At 47.3% G+C, this 18,423-nt stretch overlaps 1 protein-coding gene across 1 annotated transcript; it reads left to right on the top strand.

The window, feature by feature from the left end:
• The first annotated feature begins 893 nt into the window (after positions 1-893).
• Positions 894-17,564, top strand: ccdc22 (coiled-coil domain containing 22). Its single transcript, XM_035382710.1, has 16 exons — positions 894-1,346; positions 3,072-3,249; positions 4,082-4,214; positions 5,298-5,404; positions 6,385-6,466; positions 6,888-7,057; positions 8,139-8,351; positions 8,708-8,896; positions 9,494-9,613; positions 10,349-10,465; positions 11,001-11,102; positions 11,713-11,820; positions 12,900-12,995; positions 13,092-13,151; positions 13,364-13,438; positions 14,890-17,564. Exons 1-16 carry the CDS (start codon positions 1,297-1,299, stop codon positions 15,001-15,003), a joined length of 1,914 nt encoding a protein of 637 aa, XP_035238601.1. The 5' UTR covers positions 894-1,296; the 3' UTR covers positions 15,004-17,564.
• The last annotated feature ends 859 nt before the right edge of the window (positions 17,565-18,423 follow it).

The raw sequence follows: 18,423 nt of genomic DNA, 5'->3' as shown, positions 1-18,423 counted from the left end.
ACTGAACGGCACTAGCCTACTTCGCCAAAATGTGGATCATCTTTAAATCCGAAGACCAGTGCCAGAAAACAATTGTTCTCAACTGTTCTCTTTCCAGAATCTCAATTTAAAAACGTACACTTAATTTGTTCTGACAGCTGGGGGCTGTGTTCTCATATGTCAATTGTTGTCAGTTGAATTGCTTTCCTTTTTAGCAAAACTAACCAAGTAACAAGGGATGTGTATGATGTGTATAAAATCTTTTGGCAGTTATTTTGGCAGCTAACATAACATTCTGACTAAAATTTGCTTTTATAACAATTAAAACATGATGCATATACATATTCTACTACTATACTCCCCGACACTGTAAAAGGCTTCTGATTCATTTTGGTGTATATAGCCGTGCTAGAAGTCTCTGCTGATTGCTTCAGGACTACGGTTTGGTGTTTGCCAAGGGTCTGCGCGCTTACGAGCACATGATACAGACAATTACAATTCTGCACCGGAAAATGTTGCAAACTGGCTGACTTGGTAACCTCATTTCACCTCTTATGCAAGAGACCAGATGTTTTAACTTCTCGGGGCAACAACTACAAAACGCGGTTTGGGAATGAAATACAAACATACCCTCTAGCAGTGTGACACACTGCTGTCACTTTAATAAAATCTTTGATCATACACTTAATTCGGTTCTGATACATTCTGCTTCGTAGTACCTTAACTAACTTCCCAACCACCCAAAACCTACCGCTCGCAAATCGCAAGCGTCAAATACCTAACCTGTGTCATGCGACTGTAGTTAGTGGTGTCTGTCGGGAAATGTCGTTTTTTTAAGAAAACATTACTTGTATCTACTTGTACTTGAGACAACAATTCCCAGTGACCAACGCAGAGGGCTACTCCTCGCATATGACTTCCTGCCTCCCATCACAAGCAGAATATGTAAAAGTCGGGATATGTGACAGTTCTGTTTGTGAAACCCTTTTAGCCACAGAAAAATATAATGCTTTAAAGCCCACAGTGCACTACATTTTAAAATTATAACTCGACTAACTACAATGGACGCTGTACTTTTCTTTGAATAGCTAACGTTTTTCGGTTGGTGACGCTTGGAATAGTTGCAAGCAGCTACTTGCTAGCCTGGTATTTAAAGGCAAAGTTAGCTGGTTTGCTAACCGCCTTTATAGCCAGTCTAGCGAGCGTATCTTCTCTGCTAGCCAAGCTAGGGTAACTGAATTTCTTATTTTGCTACAGAAGGTATTATCTTTGCAGACTGTAAAGCATTCTTCTGACAGAAACAATTATACATTTACAATGGAGGAGGTTGATAGAATTTTAATTCATTCGCTCAGACAGACTGGAACGTAAGTATCGTATCTCGTTTATTTTCTATTAAGGAAATGCCGTTAGCGTTTACTGTTAACTTCGTTTCAAATGAAGTGTTTTTCAGGTTTGTCATTGTGTTTTGCAGCCCGACTGACGGTTGCGAAAACAATTTATATAGGCTGGTGATAGACGTGGCTACCGTTAGGTCTGCTAGCTGGCTGGTGAGAATGCCCAGTTACTTTATTGACAACGCATCAGCTAACGTTAGCAGCCGACCATGTAACAAGTTATCTTGCTAACTTGATTTTTCGGTTTAGGGTTGTATCTCAAATTAATGTAGCTACTAACCCGTTTAATTGACCGATACTGTGTCTGCATTTCGCATCTTCTTTCGAGGTACTGTTTGATCAGCCGGCCAGCCGCCTAGCTACAGTAAAAATGTCCTAATCTGACTGAAAACTATAACCTCGCCTCTTGCAAGTTCAGGTGTTAAAATTTTTTAACTTTAAACTGCGCACGATATTGAATTTATCTATGTTTAGCTTTGAAGTTGGTTTTGGCTTCTGTTCAGGGTTTTCCTTCAGGGCCAGCTTGACAGAAAGCGCAATATAAATGTGTAAAATACCTGCATAATTCATAAACAGTTTTTTCTGCCAGAAAGTGTTGCTCATTATGAGAGCGTCAGACTCATATAGTCATATTTCCTTGACCCAGTGTCATTTCCGTCTGTCTCATTCCTTTATGACGGTGATTAAATGTATCACTCGAGATACATTCACGCCGGACTTAAATTAAGAAGTGAGATAAGATTAGCCTACTTATTAACCAGATTTTAATTAATTAATCATCTATTATAGAGGCTGGTTAGAATGGCAGACCGCTGCCGCTTATTTACCGGCATTTGAAACTCTTGGTTTTGAATTCTTCTCAGAAGCGCTGAGTGGTGTGCAATTCTTCATAAAGGATTAAATTGTCAGGTAAAGCCGCAGTAAAATTATGGAATTGCAGTGCGCACAAAATTGCAGGCCAGTCTAGCCAAACGGCTCCCAGAGTGATAATGTAAAAGAGAAGTGAAGTGCTGTTTATGAGGTGTCAGGAGAACCTTTGATTTTATATCGTTTATTAACATCCTTCATTAGTCCGGGGGCACGTGCAGATTTAAAACAGTGACGCATTAAATGGAGTTCCAGGCGTGACATTTATAATGTGGTTGCCACTGAGCTAATGGTGCTATTATTATTTTTATTAATCCAGACGTTTGTATATATTTTGTGTGTGTGTGTGTGTGTGTGTGTGTGTGTGTGTGTGTGCAAGCATGCTGGTGTGTATGTGTGCGCATGTAGGCTATTTGGCACGTGTGCGCGCACATGTGCATAACTGTGTATGTAGTGTGTGCGTAACTGTTAATGTGTGTGTCCTTACAGGTAGATTGGGGACGATGTGGATAGTGTTAAGCCGTTCTCCAGTGAGCTGTGCGTGTGTGTGCGTGCTTACAAGGAGATTGGGGATGATGTGGACAGTGTTAAGCAGTTCTCCAGTGAGCTATGTGTGTGTGTGGGTGTGTGTGCATGTGTGTGAAGTGTGTGTGTGTGCGTGCTTACAGGGATATTGGGGATGATGTGGACAGTGTTAAGCAGTTCTCCAGTGAGCTGTGTGTGTGTATAATGTATGTGTGTGTGTATAATGTGTGTGTGTGTAATGTGCGTGTGTGTGTGTGTGTGTGTGTGTGTGTGTGTGTAATGTGTGTGTGTGTGTGCTTACAGGGAGATTGGGGACGATGTGGACAGTGTTAAGCAGTTCTCCAGTGAGTTGATTGTGGAGGCAGTGGTGCGGTGCCTGCGGGTGATTGACCCCCCCCTGGGTAACGGTCTGTCCCCCTCGCTCCCCCCCGGCATGTCGGCCCGTTTCCGGCTGGGCATGAGCCTCGCCCAGGCCTGCCAGGTGAGGGGGGGGCGGGGGTTAATGTAATGAGAATTTTGTTCCATTTTTAACATGTAACAAGTTTTCTGTAACATTCTTTAATATTATTCAAATGATTATTCTTGTGCATTTATTAATAATAAACCCACACTGATACTCTTGCATGCACCACTCTCCTGTGAACATGCTGTGTGTGTGAAGCAGATTAGCCTATGCTCATAAATACAGGGTTGACATGGGGGTCAGTGGTCACATGATTTGGTTTCACTCATGTGATCAGTAGTTGGATCCTTGGACAGGGCATGATACACGTTCCTGCGGTCTTAATACAGAAATATGTCAGTAATTTGAAGTCATTTGTTCCAAGTCAGCTCCTCACTTGGGCAACCACTTAGTACGTAATAACTCATCTTCTTACAGACTTACTGCACACATACACAGACCAAATCAAATGACGTTATATGAGCAGTGTTTCCCCGTGTGTTTGACCCCTCCTTTCCTGAACTGAGCATGCTCAGTCTACTCCTTCCTGAACTGAGCGTGCTCAGTCTACTCCTTCCTGAATTGAGCGTGCTCAGTCTACTCCTTCCTGAACTGAGCTTGCAGAGCCTACTCAATCAGTCTCCTCCTTCCTGAACTGAGCATGCTCAGTCTTCTCCTTCCTGAACTGAGTGTGCTCAGTCTCCACCTTCCTGAACTGAGCATGCTCAGTCTACTCCTTCCTGAACTGAGCGCGCTCAGTCTCCTCCTTCCTGAGCTGAGCGCGCTCAGTGTCCTCCTTCCTGAATGTAGTCAGTGGCAGGTTGGTAATGGGTTTTGTTCTGAGGAAGTGCTCCTGTATGCCTGTGTGCAGGACCTTGGTTATAAAGGGGAGATTGGATACCAGACCTTCCTGTACAGCAGTGAGCCGGAAATCCGCTCCCTGCTCATGTTCCTGGTGGAGAAACTGCCCAGAGCCAGCGCAGAGGCCTCCGACCAGCCTGCAGGTAAAGAGACACGCCCCTGAACCCTGACCAATCAGAGACACGCCCCTGAACCCTGACCAATCAGAGACACGCCCCTGCACCCTGACCAATCAGAGACACGCCCCTGCACCCTGACCAATCAGAGACACGCCCCTGCATCCTGATCAATCAGAGACATGCCCCTGCACTCTGACCAATCAGACATGCCCCTGAACCCTGACCGATCAGAGACATGCCCTTGCACCCTGACCAATCAGAGACACGCCCTTACCAATCAGAGACACACCCCTGCACCCTGACCAATCAGAGACACGCCCCTGCACCCTGACCAATCAGAGGCACGCCCTTGCACCCTGACCAATCAGAGACACGCCCCTGCACCCTGACCAATCAGAGACACGCCCTTGCACCCTGACCAATCAGAGACACGCCCCTGCACCCTGACCAATCAGAGACATGCCCCTGCACCCTGGCCAATCAGAGACACGCCCCTGCACCCTGACCAATCAGAGATGACCCAGCACCCTGACCAATCAGAGACACGCCCCTGCACCCTGACCAATCAGAGACATGCCTCTGCACCCTGGCCAGTCAGAGACACGCCCCTTCACCCTGGCCAATCAGAGACATGCCCCTGCACCCTGGCCAATCAGAGACACGCCCCTGCACCCTGACCAATCAGAGATGACCCTGCACCCTGACCAATCAGAGACACGCCACTGCACCCTGGCCAATCAGACACGCCCCTGCAGTGTTCGTGTGTCTAATATAATGTAATATAATTATAATATAATGTAATAATGTGGTCCTTATTTTTCTGCATATTTCTATATTTTTCTTGCATATTTCAGTTTGCTTCTAATTTATATTGGAAAACCAAAAACTGTCAAATACTGTAATACTATCAATAATTTGGAAAATATCAAAATATATTTTAGCCATGTCAGCCGGCCCCATGCTTGTATTACTGTGCATGTGACAGTGAGTGTAATTTCACTTGTGTGCATTTTCCTCTCTTCCCATCTGTCCCGTCCTCTTCTATCCCATCCCATCTTGTTCTATCCTCGTCCTCGTCCTCGTCCCGTCTCGTCCCCGTCCCGGCAGGTAAGTCCGCTCTCCTGCAGAAGGCCATCGCTGCCCAGATTAGGGCCCAGCTCGCCCTGCCTTGGGTCCCGCCCACCTGCCGGCTGCCCCTCCTCTGCCAGACACAGGTACAAGCCCCGCCCTGCCAAACGCTGAGTCATGTGACACAGTCCGCCTGGTTCTGGCACTGCTGAGTGCATCTGGACAGCTGCTTGCATTCCTGTCCTTCCTGTATTTTGTAGTTGAGTTTGCATTGCGTTTGTGTCATTTGTGTTGTGGTCACATTGTGTTTGTGTTGTGGTTGGATTGTGGTTGTGCTGTGGTCACATTGTGATCGTGTTGCGGTCAGGTTGTGTCTGTGTTGTGGTCGCATTATGGTTGTGTTATTTGTGTTGCGGTCACGTTGTGGTCGGGTTGTGTTTGTGTTATGGTTGTGTTGTGGCTGTGTTGTGGTCGGGTTGTGTTTGTGTTCTGGTTGTGTTGTGGTTGCATTGTTTGTTTTGCGGTCACGTTGTGTTATGGTTGTGTTGTTTGTGTTGCAGTCGTGTTGTGTTTGTGTTATGGTTGTGTTGTTTGTGTTGCAGTCGTGTTGTGTTTGTGTTATGGTTGTGTTTGTGTTGCAGTCGTGTTGTGCTTGTGTTGTGATCGGGTTGTGTTAGTGTTGCGGTCACGTTGTGCTTGTGTTGTGATTGGGTTGTGTTTGTGTTGCGGTCACGTTGTGCTTGTGTTATGGTTGTGTTTGTGTTGCAGTCGTGCTGTGCTTGTGTTGTGATCGGGTTGTGTTTGTGTTGCGGTCACATTGTGCTTGTGTTGTGATCGGGTTGTGTTTGTGTTGCGGTCACGTTGTGCTTGTGTTATGGTTGGGTTGTGTTGCAGTCGTGTTGTGCTTGTGTTGTGATCGGGTTGTGTTTGTGTTGCGGTCACATTGTGCTTGTGTTGTGATCGGGTTGTGTTTGTGTTGCAGTCACGTTGTGCTTGTGTTGTGATCGGGTTGTGTTTGTGTTGCGGTCACGTTGTGCTTGTGTTATGGTTGGGTTGTGTTAGTGTTGCGGTCACGTTGTGCTTGTGTTATGGTTGTGTTGCTCCATTGACGTGTCTCTGGTTTCAGAGCGCCGGTGTGAGTGCCGGTTTCCGGTCGCAGGCCCTGAGTTTGCCACACGCTAAAGGCCTGGGGAAGCCTCCGGTCAAAGGTCAGTGTGTTCTGTGTGCCAGGTCAAAGGTCAGTGTGTTCTGTGTGCCTGGTCAGTGTGTTCTGTGTGCCGGGTCAAAGGTCAGTGTGTTCTGTGTGCCAGGTCAAAGGTCAGTGTGTTCTGTGTGCCAGGTCAAAGGTCAGTGTGTTCTGTGTGTCTGGTCAAAGGTCAGTGTGTTCTGTGTGCCAGGTCAAAGGTCAGTGTGTTCTGTGTGTCCGGTCAAAGGTCAGTGTGTTCTGTGTGTCTGTTCAAAGGTCAGTGTGTTCTGTGTGCCCAGTCAAAGGTCAGTGTGTTCTGTGTGCCAGGTCAGAGGTCAGTGTGTTCTGTGTGCCAGGTCAAAGGTCAGTGTGGTCTGTGTCCCCAATGGGAGGCTGAGGAGGTGTTACAGTTGGCTGATTGGGTGATTTTAATTCTGACGCAGAGGTGGCAGACTATTGCCGGGATTTCCTGCCTCCTGTGACTGCCCAGCCTTCCCAGCATGCCTCAGTGCCCGCCTCCCTGCTGGAGCGCCACGCCCTGGACCTCAGTGCGGCCCAGGAGTGGGAGAACGAGTGGAACAGCCAGGGCTTGCTCACCCGCCTGAGCCCAGAGGTACCGCCCCTAACCAGCACTAATCACCCCTAATAACCACTAATCCCACTGAACCCCAAATTATACACCCACTCACCCCCCATCACCTCTAATTACCACTAATCCCACTGAACAAACCCCATATTACCCCCAGTCTCCCCTAATCACCCCTCACCCCCCATTACCTCTACCTACCACTAATCCCACTGAACCCCAAATTATACACCCACTCACCCCCCGTCACCTCTAATTACCACTAATTCCTCTGAACAAACCACAAATTACCCCCAGTCACCCCTAATCATCTCTCACTCCTAATAGTGGCTCATCGGGGTTCATGATGTTCGTGAGCATGCTCAGATACAACATAAAACCGTTGCAAGCAGAGTTTAATCTGCACTAGTTACAGCAGCCATGTGTTTTAAGTGAACAGGCTTTCCAGAATAATCTTGGTCTCAATAACGCTCAGTCATATGTGTTAGCAAAACACTGAACACACTGCGCCAGTGTGACAGTACTGTAATGAGGAGAACAAGCCATTCAGCCCAACAATGCTCGCCATTTTCACACCAGTAAAGGGTACCTAGTGTTCACCGTTTACCTACCAGCACCATATCAAGCCTGGTCTTGAAAACCCCCAGACTCTCTGCCTCTACTACATGACCTGGCAGGCTATTCCACACATTGACTACTCTCTGTGTGGAGAAAAAAATGCTTCCTTATGTCTGTGCAGAATTTACCATTGGCTAATTTCCATTTATGCCCCCTCGTTCTGCCAGCAGAACTCAACCTGAAGAATCTCTTAATTTAAAAGCCTCAATAAAATCTCCCCTCTCCCCCCTTGCTCTGTCCTCTCTCTCTCCCTCCCCTCTCTCTGTCTCCTCTCCCTCCCCCTCTCTCTCTTGAACCCCCCTCTGTCTCTCTCTCTCCTCTCTGTCTCTCTCTCACTCTCTCTTTCCCCCTTGCTCTCTCTCCCTGCCCCCCTCACTCTCACTCTCTCTCTGTCTCTCTCTCACTCTCTTTCCCCCTCACTCTTTCGCCCCCTCTCTCTCCCTCTCCCCCCCCCCCCCCCCACTCTCACTCTCTCTCTCTCTCTCCGCAGGCGTATCGCTCCAGGAAGCGGGCGCGGCTGCAGAAGCGGGTGGAGGAGCAGCTGAGGGCCGCCGCCCAGCCGCGCTCGAACGCCCCGCTCGCCCCGCGCTCCGGGCCCGACCTGGCCGAGCTGCTGCAGTCCATCGGCGGGGCGGGCGCCGGGGGGAACGTCCTGGCCAAGGGCACGCGCTTCACCCACACCGAGAAGTTCACCTTCACACAGGTACACTCATCATCCTCCTCACCTTCATCCAGGTGCACACATTCCTGATCTCCACGGATATTGGCGTTATCCTAGCAGCTGACCTTTTATCACGGACTCTGTACACCAACCAGATGGCTGGCTCATTCCTGTTCTTAATATCGAAAAAGCCATCTCTGATTTGATATTTCGTATCAAATGTTATAAATGTTCATCGTTTTATGAATGGAGCATCACCTAACACAAAGCCCGGGCAATTCTTGGGTATTCTGCCTGCGTTTATGAATGTTCAGCGTCAGAAACGTCCTGCTTGGTGCTGAAAGCCGAGCGAGCGTTTCCTGCTTCCTCCTCTGACATCACTTCCTGTGGTGGCGCAGGAGCCCGAGGCCTCCAGCCAGCAGATGGCGGCGGCGAGCGCCATGCCCAGCTCTCGGCAGTCGGAGGAGGACCTGCTGGCCCAGCAGCAGGATGAGATGCAGGCCCTGCAGCAGCAGCTGCAGCAGCTGTCCGTCCGCATGGAGGAAGTGGGCGGGGATATGAAGCAGCTCTCCGTGTCAATCACTCAGGTGACTCGCTCCGGGAAGCAGGAAGTGCTTTCCGAAACACTCGTTTCGGCCTACGGCTTGGCAAAATGTCTGCTACCCATTTCCTCCATATTATTAACAAATAGGTGCAGGATTAATCTGGGGTTTTACATCAGTCTGAAGTATTTCTTACCTTTTTGTCTGCTCTGCTGTCATGTATTGTTAGGTTGCACTATTATTTGTAGTTATATTTGACCACATGTCTGATTTTGAATGATTCACATGCTCTCTCTCACTCACTCTCTGTGTCTCTCTCTCTCTCACTCTCTGTGACTCTATTTTCTATTTTTTCAATTTGAGTTGAATAGTATATTGTATTGGCATGAAATACAAATGTAATTATTGCCAAATAATGCATATATATGTGAAATAATAATAATATTAAAATAATAATGATAAATGTAACAATATATAACAGTAACCGCATCGACAGCAACAGAAGTAAATCAATAAATATGTACATGTTTATATGGGGTGGGTGGTCACTCACTGACTCTCTCTCTCTCTACGTGACTCTCCCTCTCTCTCTACCTCACTCTCTATGTGACTCTATCTCTCTCTCTCTCTCACTCACTACAGGTCTCAGATGAGCTGAAACAGAGGGAGCTCAGTAACAGTGAGAAGGAGTGCAGTGTGAGGGTGAAGAAGCAGACCATCGACCTCCTGCCCGACGCTGAGAACAACCTGGCCAAGCTACAGGTCCCTGCCTCTGTCCCTGTGTCTTAGCGGGTTACAGGAGCCCGTGTGTGATGATGTCATGTGTGTGCACATGTGTGAGTGTATGTGTGCGTCTGTGTGTTTGTGTGTGTGTGTGGTAATGTGTTTGTGTTTAAAAGTGTTAGTGCATGTGTGAGTGTATGTGTGCGTCTGTGTGTTTGTGTGTGCGTGTGGTAATGTGTTTGTGTTTAAAAGTGTTAGTGCACGCGTGAGTGTTTGTGTTTGTGCATGCTTGTGAGCGTATGTGTTAGTGCACACGTGTGAGCGTAAGTGTTAGTGCACATGTGTGAATGTATGTGCATGTGTTAGTGTACGCTTGTGAGCATATGTTCGTGCACGCGTGTGAGTTTACGTGTTAGTGCACGCGTGTGTGTATGTGTTTGTGCACGCGTGTGAGTGTACATGTATGTATTAGTGCACGTGTGTGTGTGTACATGTATGTGTTAGTGCACACGTGTGTGTATGTGTTAGTGCACGCGCGTGTGTGTATGTGTTAGTGCACATGTATGTGTGTATGTGTTCGTGCACGCGTGTGTGTGTATGTGTTCGTGCACGCGTGTGAGTGTATGTGTTAGTGCACGCGTGTGTGTGTATGTGTTAGTGCACGCGTGTGTGTGTATGTGTTAGTGCACGCGTGTGTGTGTGTGTTCGTGCACGCGTGTGAGTGTATGTGTTTTCGTGCACGCGTGTGATGTGCGTGTGCATGTGTCGCTGCAGACTCTGGTGGAGAGCAGTGCGAAGCGTGTGGTGAGTCTGGCGTCTCAGTGGGAGAAGCACAGGGCCCCACTCATAGAGGAGCGCCGCCGGCTCAAAGAGCTCTGCAGTAACAGAGAGGTAACCGGCCGCATCTTACACATTACACACTCGCATTACATTACACAGAGAGGTAACAGGCCGCGTCATACACATTACACACTCGCATTACATTACATAGAGAGGTAACAGGCCGCGTCTTACACATTACACACTCTCATTACATTACATAGAGAGGTAACAGGCCGCGTCTTACACATTACACACTCGCATTACATTACATAGAGAGGTAACAGGCTGCGTCATACACATTACACACTCGCATTACACTACATAGAGAGGTAACAGGCCGCGTCTTACACATTACACACTCGCATTACATTACATAGAGAGGTAACAGGCCGCGTCATACACATTACACACTCGCATTACATTACATAGAGAGGTAACAGGCTGCGTCTTACACATTACACACTCGCATTACATTACATAGAGAGGTAACAGGCCGCGTCATACACATTACACACTCGCATTACATTACATTACATCACATTACATTTATATAGCAGACGCCAAGAACGAGGAAGCAGCTGACCCATGCGCTCCTCTTCTGCAGCTGGAATCATCCCGCAAGCTGTCCGAAATCAAGGACCTTCACGATAAAATCCGGCAGTCTGCAGACGAGGCCAAGAAGAAGGAGGGACTCTACAAACAGCTGGTAGGAGAGATGGGGAAGGAGGGGAGGAGAGAGTGAGGGGGGGTGTGAGGAGGGGTAGAAGGGAGTGGGGGGGAGGAGAGAGTGAGGGGGGTGTGAGGGAGGGGGAGAAGGGAGTGAGGGGGTGTGTGAGGGAGGATGAGGAGGGAGTGTGGGGGGGAGGATAGAGTGAGGGGGAAGAGGGAGTGAGGGGGTGTGTGAGGGAGGATGAGGAGGGAGTGTGGGGGGGAGGAGAGAGTGAGGGGGGGTGTGAGAGGGGGAGGAAGGGGAGCAGGAAGTGAGGGGAGGTGTGAGAGTGAGTGAGAAGGGAGTGAGGGGGAAGAGGGAGTGAGGGGGTGTGTGAGGGAGGATGAGGAGGGAGTGTGGGGGGGAGGAGAGAGTGAGGGGGAAGAGGGAGTGAGAGGGTGTGTGAGGGAGGATGAGGAGGGAGTGTGGGGGGGAGGAGAGAGTGAGGGGGAAGAGGGAGTGAGGGGGTGTGTGAGGGAGGATGAGGAGGGAGTGTGGGGGGGAGGAGAGAGTGAGGGGGGGTGTGAGAGGGGGAGGAGGGAGTGAGGGAGAGGAGGGAAATGGACTCAGTCCTGTCTGAAGTTGCCATTCTGCGGTTCCTGCACAGATAACGGAGTTTGAGAACCTTCCCAAAGACGTGTCGCGCTCCGCCTACACACAGAGGATCCTGGAGATCGTCGGGAACATACGGAAACAGAAGGAGGAGATCACAAAGGTGCGTTTACCTGGGCTCCCTTTGTGTCTCTCTCCCCCCCTTCTCACTCTCATTTCACACCGAACACTATTCACTGCCAGATATATAGCCACACGCTGAGTAATTCTAACTGGATTTTAAACCTGCATTATTTTCCCTTTGAGTGAAAGGTCCTGCATGCTTTTCCTTTCTGTTCATTCGCTGTCCGTATCAAATGGTGCGCTTGCACTCATGTTCAGACCCAGACAGGTGAAACCAAATAATACTCTGCTCAGACTTGATTGGGTGCATAATCGCCAGAGTGAAGTAATAATCAAGGAAGATAGAAGGCCCCAACGTACCAAAAGATGCTTTAAATTCACATTAGTGATGGCTTTTTAATTGAGGCCTGAACACAGATGATTCAGTATTAAACTTCCTTCTGTGTGAAAACAAACGTCAGTCAAAGGCCTCCATATGTAATTTGACAATTAAGTGTCTTAATTACACAGATCTTAAAGAAACAATTGTAAAAGCTTTAACAGTAATACCATTAATTTGAATAAATATTACGCAACTCCATATTACACAATCGGATATGTTAACCTCTTTAAAAAATAAAAACTAATAAATAAATAAAAATACAAAGCAGAAAGAGTCACTGTACTCATAATGTGGTAAGAAACAAATAATTCAGACCCAAACATTTGTAGCGTGTCTGTTTTCCCAATGTGACATTGGGTATTTGTTTCCCTGATCTTCTGTGGAACCGTATGGTTTATGTTGCCTGCATATTTATTGCCAGGGCCCAGGTCTGGCTGTACCATTCTTGCAGCACTGCGTTTTGCAGCAGCTACTGGTTTGCGGGAGACAGTAGAGGCACATTGTCTGCATGTTCTGCAGATTGTGTTTTCTTTATCGTATCAAGTGGGACCAGCAGTCGATTATTGTTCCAGCATCGTTGCCGATTCATTTATGTAGCATTTATACAGTGTTATCTCTACATGCAGCCATGTCTCAGGCTTGTTGGTCTCTATACCACCGTTAAATCATGTGTCCCAGTGGTTAATAGTGCCATGTACACTCTTCACCTGTCTGCGGTTCTTCATTCTGCCCTGTAGATTTTGTCGGACACAAAGGATCTTCAGAAAGAAATTAACAGCCTTACTGGCAAACTGGACCGCACTTTCGCCGTGACCGATGAGCTGGTCTTTAAGGTACAGCTTTTCTAGTTAGCCCACATGCATTACGTACGACGGTCATATTTTCGTAACGAGCCGGTTTACTTCACTGTGTCCTTTTGTGTCTCGCAGGACGCTAAGAAAGACGAGTCTGTGCGCAAGTCCTATAAGTACCTGGCTGCCTTGCATGAGGTAAGGGGGCGGAGTCTCCTCTCGCTGCTCTCTCACTTCCCCAAGCTCTTCCCCGAGCTCTTCGAGTATTTATCACTCCTGATCAGTTCATATGTCATATGTTAGTCTGTAGAGGTGTATTTATTAGCCTGACTGTATGAATGTGTGCCGCGGAACTTGCGAGACTGCTCGGTGGCTTGTTTAGCCCTTTTGGCTCTATGTGTTTGTCTCAGAACTGCACCCAACTGATCCAAACCATCGAAGATACAGGCACCATAATGAGAGAGATCCGCGATCTGGAAGAACAGGTATGACCCGGTTAAGCCCTTCCGGACATTTCTGCCTGTTTTAGCCCCATCCAGCCTGTTTCAAATCAGTCAGTTCAGTTTTATTTATTTAGCGCTTTATACTGAAAACTGTCACACTGACGCTTTACAGAGTTAACCCCCAAACAGCACATGAGGTTAAAAAAAAAAGCGCTCAAATGGTGGTGAGAAAAAACTCCACCATGGGGAGAAATCTTGCAGGGAACCCGGCTATAGTGGGGGAGCCCATCCTACACTGACCTGTACACTGATCTGGTGTAAAGTACAGCTAGAATGGATGAAACAGACATGTAATAAGGAATCTATCTATCAAATGGGTTGAGCTGGCTCCAGTTGAGGTAGTAAACTAGCAGGAAACGTAGGAGGTCCAAATGAGAGGAAGTATAGTGTGCCACCTATAGGAATTAAGGCACCAGTCTGCTGTTGTCCATTGACTCTGGTAGCATACTAGCTAGCTAACTACTCTACCCTAAAACTTCCCTGAACTCATCACATGAGTTGCCGGCTAAACTGACCATCATACTGTCACCAAGCTGAAAAGAGAGAAATTGAGCGCACTAGTCAGTTCAGCGCGTTTTCAATGTGAGCAAACATGGCTGACCTGTCAGTCATTTACTCAGCTGGAATAAATAAGAGTTTTACAAACAAAGAGAAGCAAGGGGGACAAGAAGAACAGGATATAGTGCATGGGCAGAAAATGTTTGGACTACTGAAAAAACAAAGTCATGCAAATACAGTGTCACGTACCACCATAGTCTTAGTTACACACAAAGTATTACCTTGCTAACACGTAAATACACCCTGTGAATATGAGAGAGGTTCACAGGGTGTATTTTTATTCACGTAACTTCCGAAGTTATGTCCATGCATGTGCAACGCTTAGTTCTTAAGTGTCCTGGAAAAGCAAGCTGGTGATAGTGGGAGACTCAGTTATTAGAGGTGCAGACAGTGTAGTCTCTGTCTGCACCTCAAACAACTGGGATTAACAAAGTGAACTACAAGCGATTCTTTGGATTGAGTTCTTTCAGTAGAATAAGACGGCATAAATGCAAATTAGCAAAAAGTAAATTCCGCACAGATGTCAGGAAGTATTTCTTCACACAATGAGTAGTCGCTGGATGGAATAGCCTGCCAGGTCATGTAGCAGAGGCAGAAACTCTAGGGGTTTCAAGACCAGGCTTGATATGGTGCTGGATACTGTCCAGTTTGTAGGTAAACGGTGAGCACTAGGTACTCTTTAGTGGTAGGAAAATGGTGAGCATTGTTGGGCTGAATGGCCTGTTTTCCTCATTATGTTATCTTATACTGAGGGAAATAAAATAGAATATTTATAACGAAACATCATACTTTTATTGTGTGTTACATAAAATCATCTTGCATAAAGTTTTATATGAATATTTCAGTGTGGTTTTGTGCTCATGTACTTCCTGTAGATTGAGACGGAGAACGGGAAGAAGACGGTCAGTAACCTGGAGAAGATCCTGGAGGACTACAAGGCCATTCGGCAGGAAAACTCTGCCCTGGCAACCAAAATCAGAGAGGCTTGACGTGCGGACGGCGTGACACGGTGCGCCTCCTTGGTGCGTGGAGGTATAACTGCAGGCAGGGACTCGCTGCTGACCACAAAGCCTGGGAACAAGCTCCACCTCCTGGCCTCGCCCGTCCAATCACCCGAAGGGGTGGGACCTGCCATGTAACGCTGTGACTTACGCATCACTGACTCTGCAGAAATGCTGGATCCCTGACCTGCTGGATCCCTCGCCTCCTGGTGTCTGAGCGTGACGTTTCGAGCTGGTAGCGGGAAAGAAATGAAGATGGGTGGATATGCAGAAGGATAGAAAGGACAGCGCTGACATCACTCCGTGTCTGGAGGTTAAGCCAAATCTGGCTGAAACTGATCACGTCTTATGTTCAGGACAACAGAAAGCAAGGGTGTTCTCTCTGGGAAACGGGGAATAACACTGACTGAACTTTAATTTGCTCTGCGATGCATTTTCTCCTCTTTGCCTACGCATTTTGACGGTTGAGGTGAGATATTTAGTGGCGAAGGCTGTTCTCTGCTCAGAGTCTCTGTGGTGCAGGCAGGAGGGCCATGGAGCCCTGCCTTCTGCATTTCATTTCATCAGCAGTTCTGATTCACAGCGCTGGCTTTGCTGCGCGGTAACGATTTCTTTTCTTTTTTTTTTGTTTTGTCCTGAATCATCCAACTGGTTGAAATGAATGCCCGCGTGACACGTGTGCTCCCAGCCAATCAGCGAATCACTGGCGAATGGTTAGCTCCACCCATTTTGTTGCTGAAAAAGCCTTGCCTGTCCAACCAGCACTCCTTACCTGTCTGTTTACAACCTCTGTGCTGCTTTGATCTGTCCGTCTCTGTCCCTGCCTGAACTTGTGCCGTTTGAGTTTTATTGCTTTATTGGAGCCTTATCAGATTTAATTTCCTTAATGACCTTAATGTTGCAGTAATGAATGGGCTGAACTGGCCTTCAGGCTTTAGGCCTGTGTCTCCATGCTCTCCCAGGGGTCCAGTCCGCTCCTGCAGGGTCACACTGAACCCTGAGCGAGAGAGAGAAGGAGAGGGACAGACTGCTGGCAGACTTTTTAAAAGTTCCTCTTGCTTGTTTTTTTGCCATTGTGTATCGTAACTGTGACTACCTTGAATTTAACCGATCAAAATGTTTTTACTTTCCATTGCAAAGCAGTGATTGGCTGTGAATAAGCCACTGATTGCGCTTCACTAAATCTCACAATTCTGTTAATAAATTGCACCATTAACTAATCTTAGTCTTGTTAATGAGCCAGTCTTCTCTAGTCTCATAACTCCCTTTAATTAGCCTTAATGAGGCTTGGCCTTCTGAGCGTGTTGATTGGATTAGTAGCTCAGGCCAAAGGTTCTTGCTCAAGTTTGGATGAGAGCTTTCCCAGGCTTGGTTTCTTATTTAAATGCGGCATTGATATTAATACTGAAATGAGATGCAGATTCATAAACAGTTAATGAGTTGTAGATACTTATATGCAATGTTGCTACATGATACTGATCGCGTGAATCTGTTGAAACCACTAGCATCGATTCAGCATCCCACTGCTATTGTGGGGTAGTATCCTTAGTTTTGTTGTTTCTTATGTTATTATCTGTGCACATCCTCTCTTCTTCCTCCCTTTCTCTCTCCTTCCCTGCCTCTCTTTCTCTCTCCCTCTCTTGCACTCTTTCTCTCTTCCTTGCTCTCTCTCTCCCTACCTGGCTTTCTTCCTCCCTTCCACTCTCCCTCTCTCCCTCCCTGCCTGTCAGTCAGGCTGGAGTCAGTACTGAATAGACACATTCTCCCCCTTCAGTTCCGCCTTCATACCGACGACGCTGCGCAGTCGCCATGGTGACGGGTTTTTATTGCAAGACATCCTCTTGCCGCGGCGTCACATGCCCGTCATCTCGCTCACCACCGCAGGTCACCTCCCGCTTCTCTCCGGCACGTTTTCAGCTCTAATCCCGTGGCTTTTCGGCCGCTGCTGTGACTTCGTGTTTCTGAACGGTCAGCTTTCATTGGCTGTCAGATGGGCTCAAGAACCATGATGAGTGTAACTGTGACATATGCTCTGACTCATGTCATTCTGTACTGAAATGTGCTAAGAGTCTGGAGGTACTTCCCAGGGCGGTTATGCTATCTCATAAGAGTCAATAGTAATGGCCGTTTCTCCACTTAAGCTCGTGCTGGAAATGTGTTCTCTGTTTGTTGACAGCGCTGTCCCTTGAAATTATGACCATTTGAATTTGTACAAAAAAAAGTTCACTTCATGTGCCATTATCTTTGTATTTACAACAGGATATAAAAAAATCGGTCGATTGCATTAGTTTAAATCAGTTGCCCAAGTTTTTGAGATATTTAAATAATACAGCAAACTTAAGTAGCCGATGCTTAATTATGCTGTGATTTGTGTTCATCTCTGTTCATCGCTCCTGTGGTCGTGTCGGTTGTCTCAGATAGTGAGAGTCGATGCTCCTGTTGACTAATCCCATGTAAAGATGTACTGAACAGACCCTGCATTGTCAGGCCAGGAGGAAGATGGTGGCTCGTTGCTCAACTCGATTCATTAAAGCGATTAATTTAATCCAGCTGGGCCTCTGAATGGTGCTTTGGCGTGTTCATTCCAGCAGGTGGTGCTGTTTGACTAACTGGTGTGGGCACTCGCTCTCCAGGAGTCTTCTTCAGCTGTTATTCATGAGTTTATCAGGGAATATCAGGTTATGTAAAGCCAAGGGTCTAAAACTCCAGCCCTGGAGGGCCGCTGTGTATGCTGGTATTTGTAGTTTCCTTTCAGTCAGCAGCCAACTAAGGCCTTGAGAACAACGTGTGTGGACTCTTTAGCCTAGGGGTGTTCAGCCCATAAAGAGCTGATGTGGGTGCTGGTTTTCTTTCAACTCAGCACTACTAATCATGGTCTTCAATCAAGATCTTGGTATGCAGAATCAGTGGTCCAGGGATAAAACAAAAACCTGCGCTCACACCGGCCTTTTTCGTATAAGATTGGACACCCCTGCATTAGCCAATCAGACTTAAATGAATCGCTTGTGCTGAAACACACCAAAACCAGGCCAAAGGTCAAATTTAACACAGAGGCCCACAGAACACATCTACCTTCTCAGAACGACATTCACACTGTGCAAACCATTTCTTTAGAAGTCACTGTTTGACCACCCCTTTGCCTGCCTCCACGCAGCCACAGTGGTGTCTTCACTGACACTTCAGTTTCTACTTTTTTGGCCACTAAGTGTGTCCATGAAAGCGTGTGTTACACTTGTGAGTGTGGGATCTCAGGAATGGATCTTAAATGTGCGCAATCCTGCCTCTTTGGACACTCCTTCAGTGTTTTCAGGCAGAGTGGATTGTCAGGGTGCCCGTGGTCTTCCTGCAGGTGTACCCCAAAGCTCTGTTTTCGACTTCCTCCTGTTTACATGCAGTCTCTTTATTGTC

This window comes from Anguilla anguilla, chromosome 11, assembly GCF_013347855.1.
Source record: "Anguilla anguilla isolate fAngAng1 chromosome 11, fAngAng1.pri, whole genome shotgun sequence".
NCBI lineage: Eukaryota > Metazoa > Chordata > Actinopteri > Anguilliformes > Anguillidae > Anguilla > Anguilla anguilla.
The sequence above is the reverse complement of the archived record's forward strand: the minus strand, read 5'-3'. Positions and strand labels throughout refer to the sequence as shown.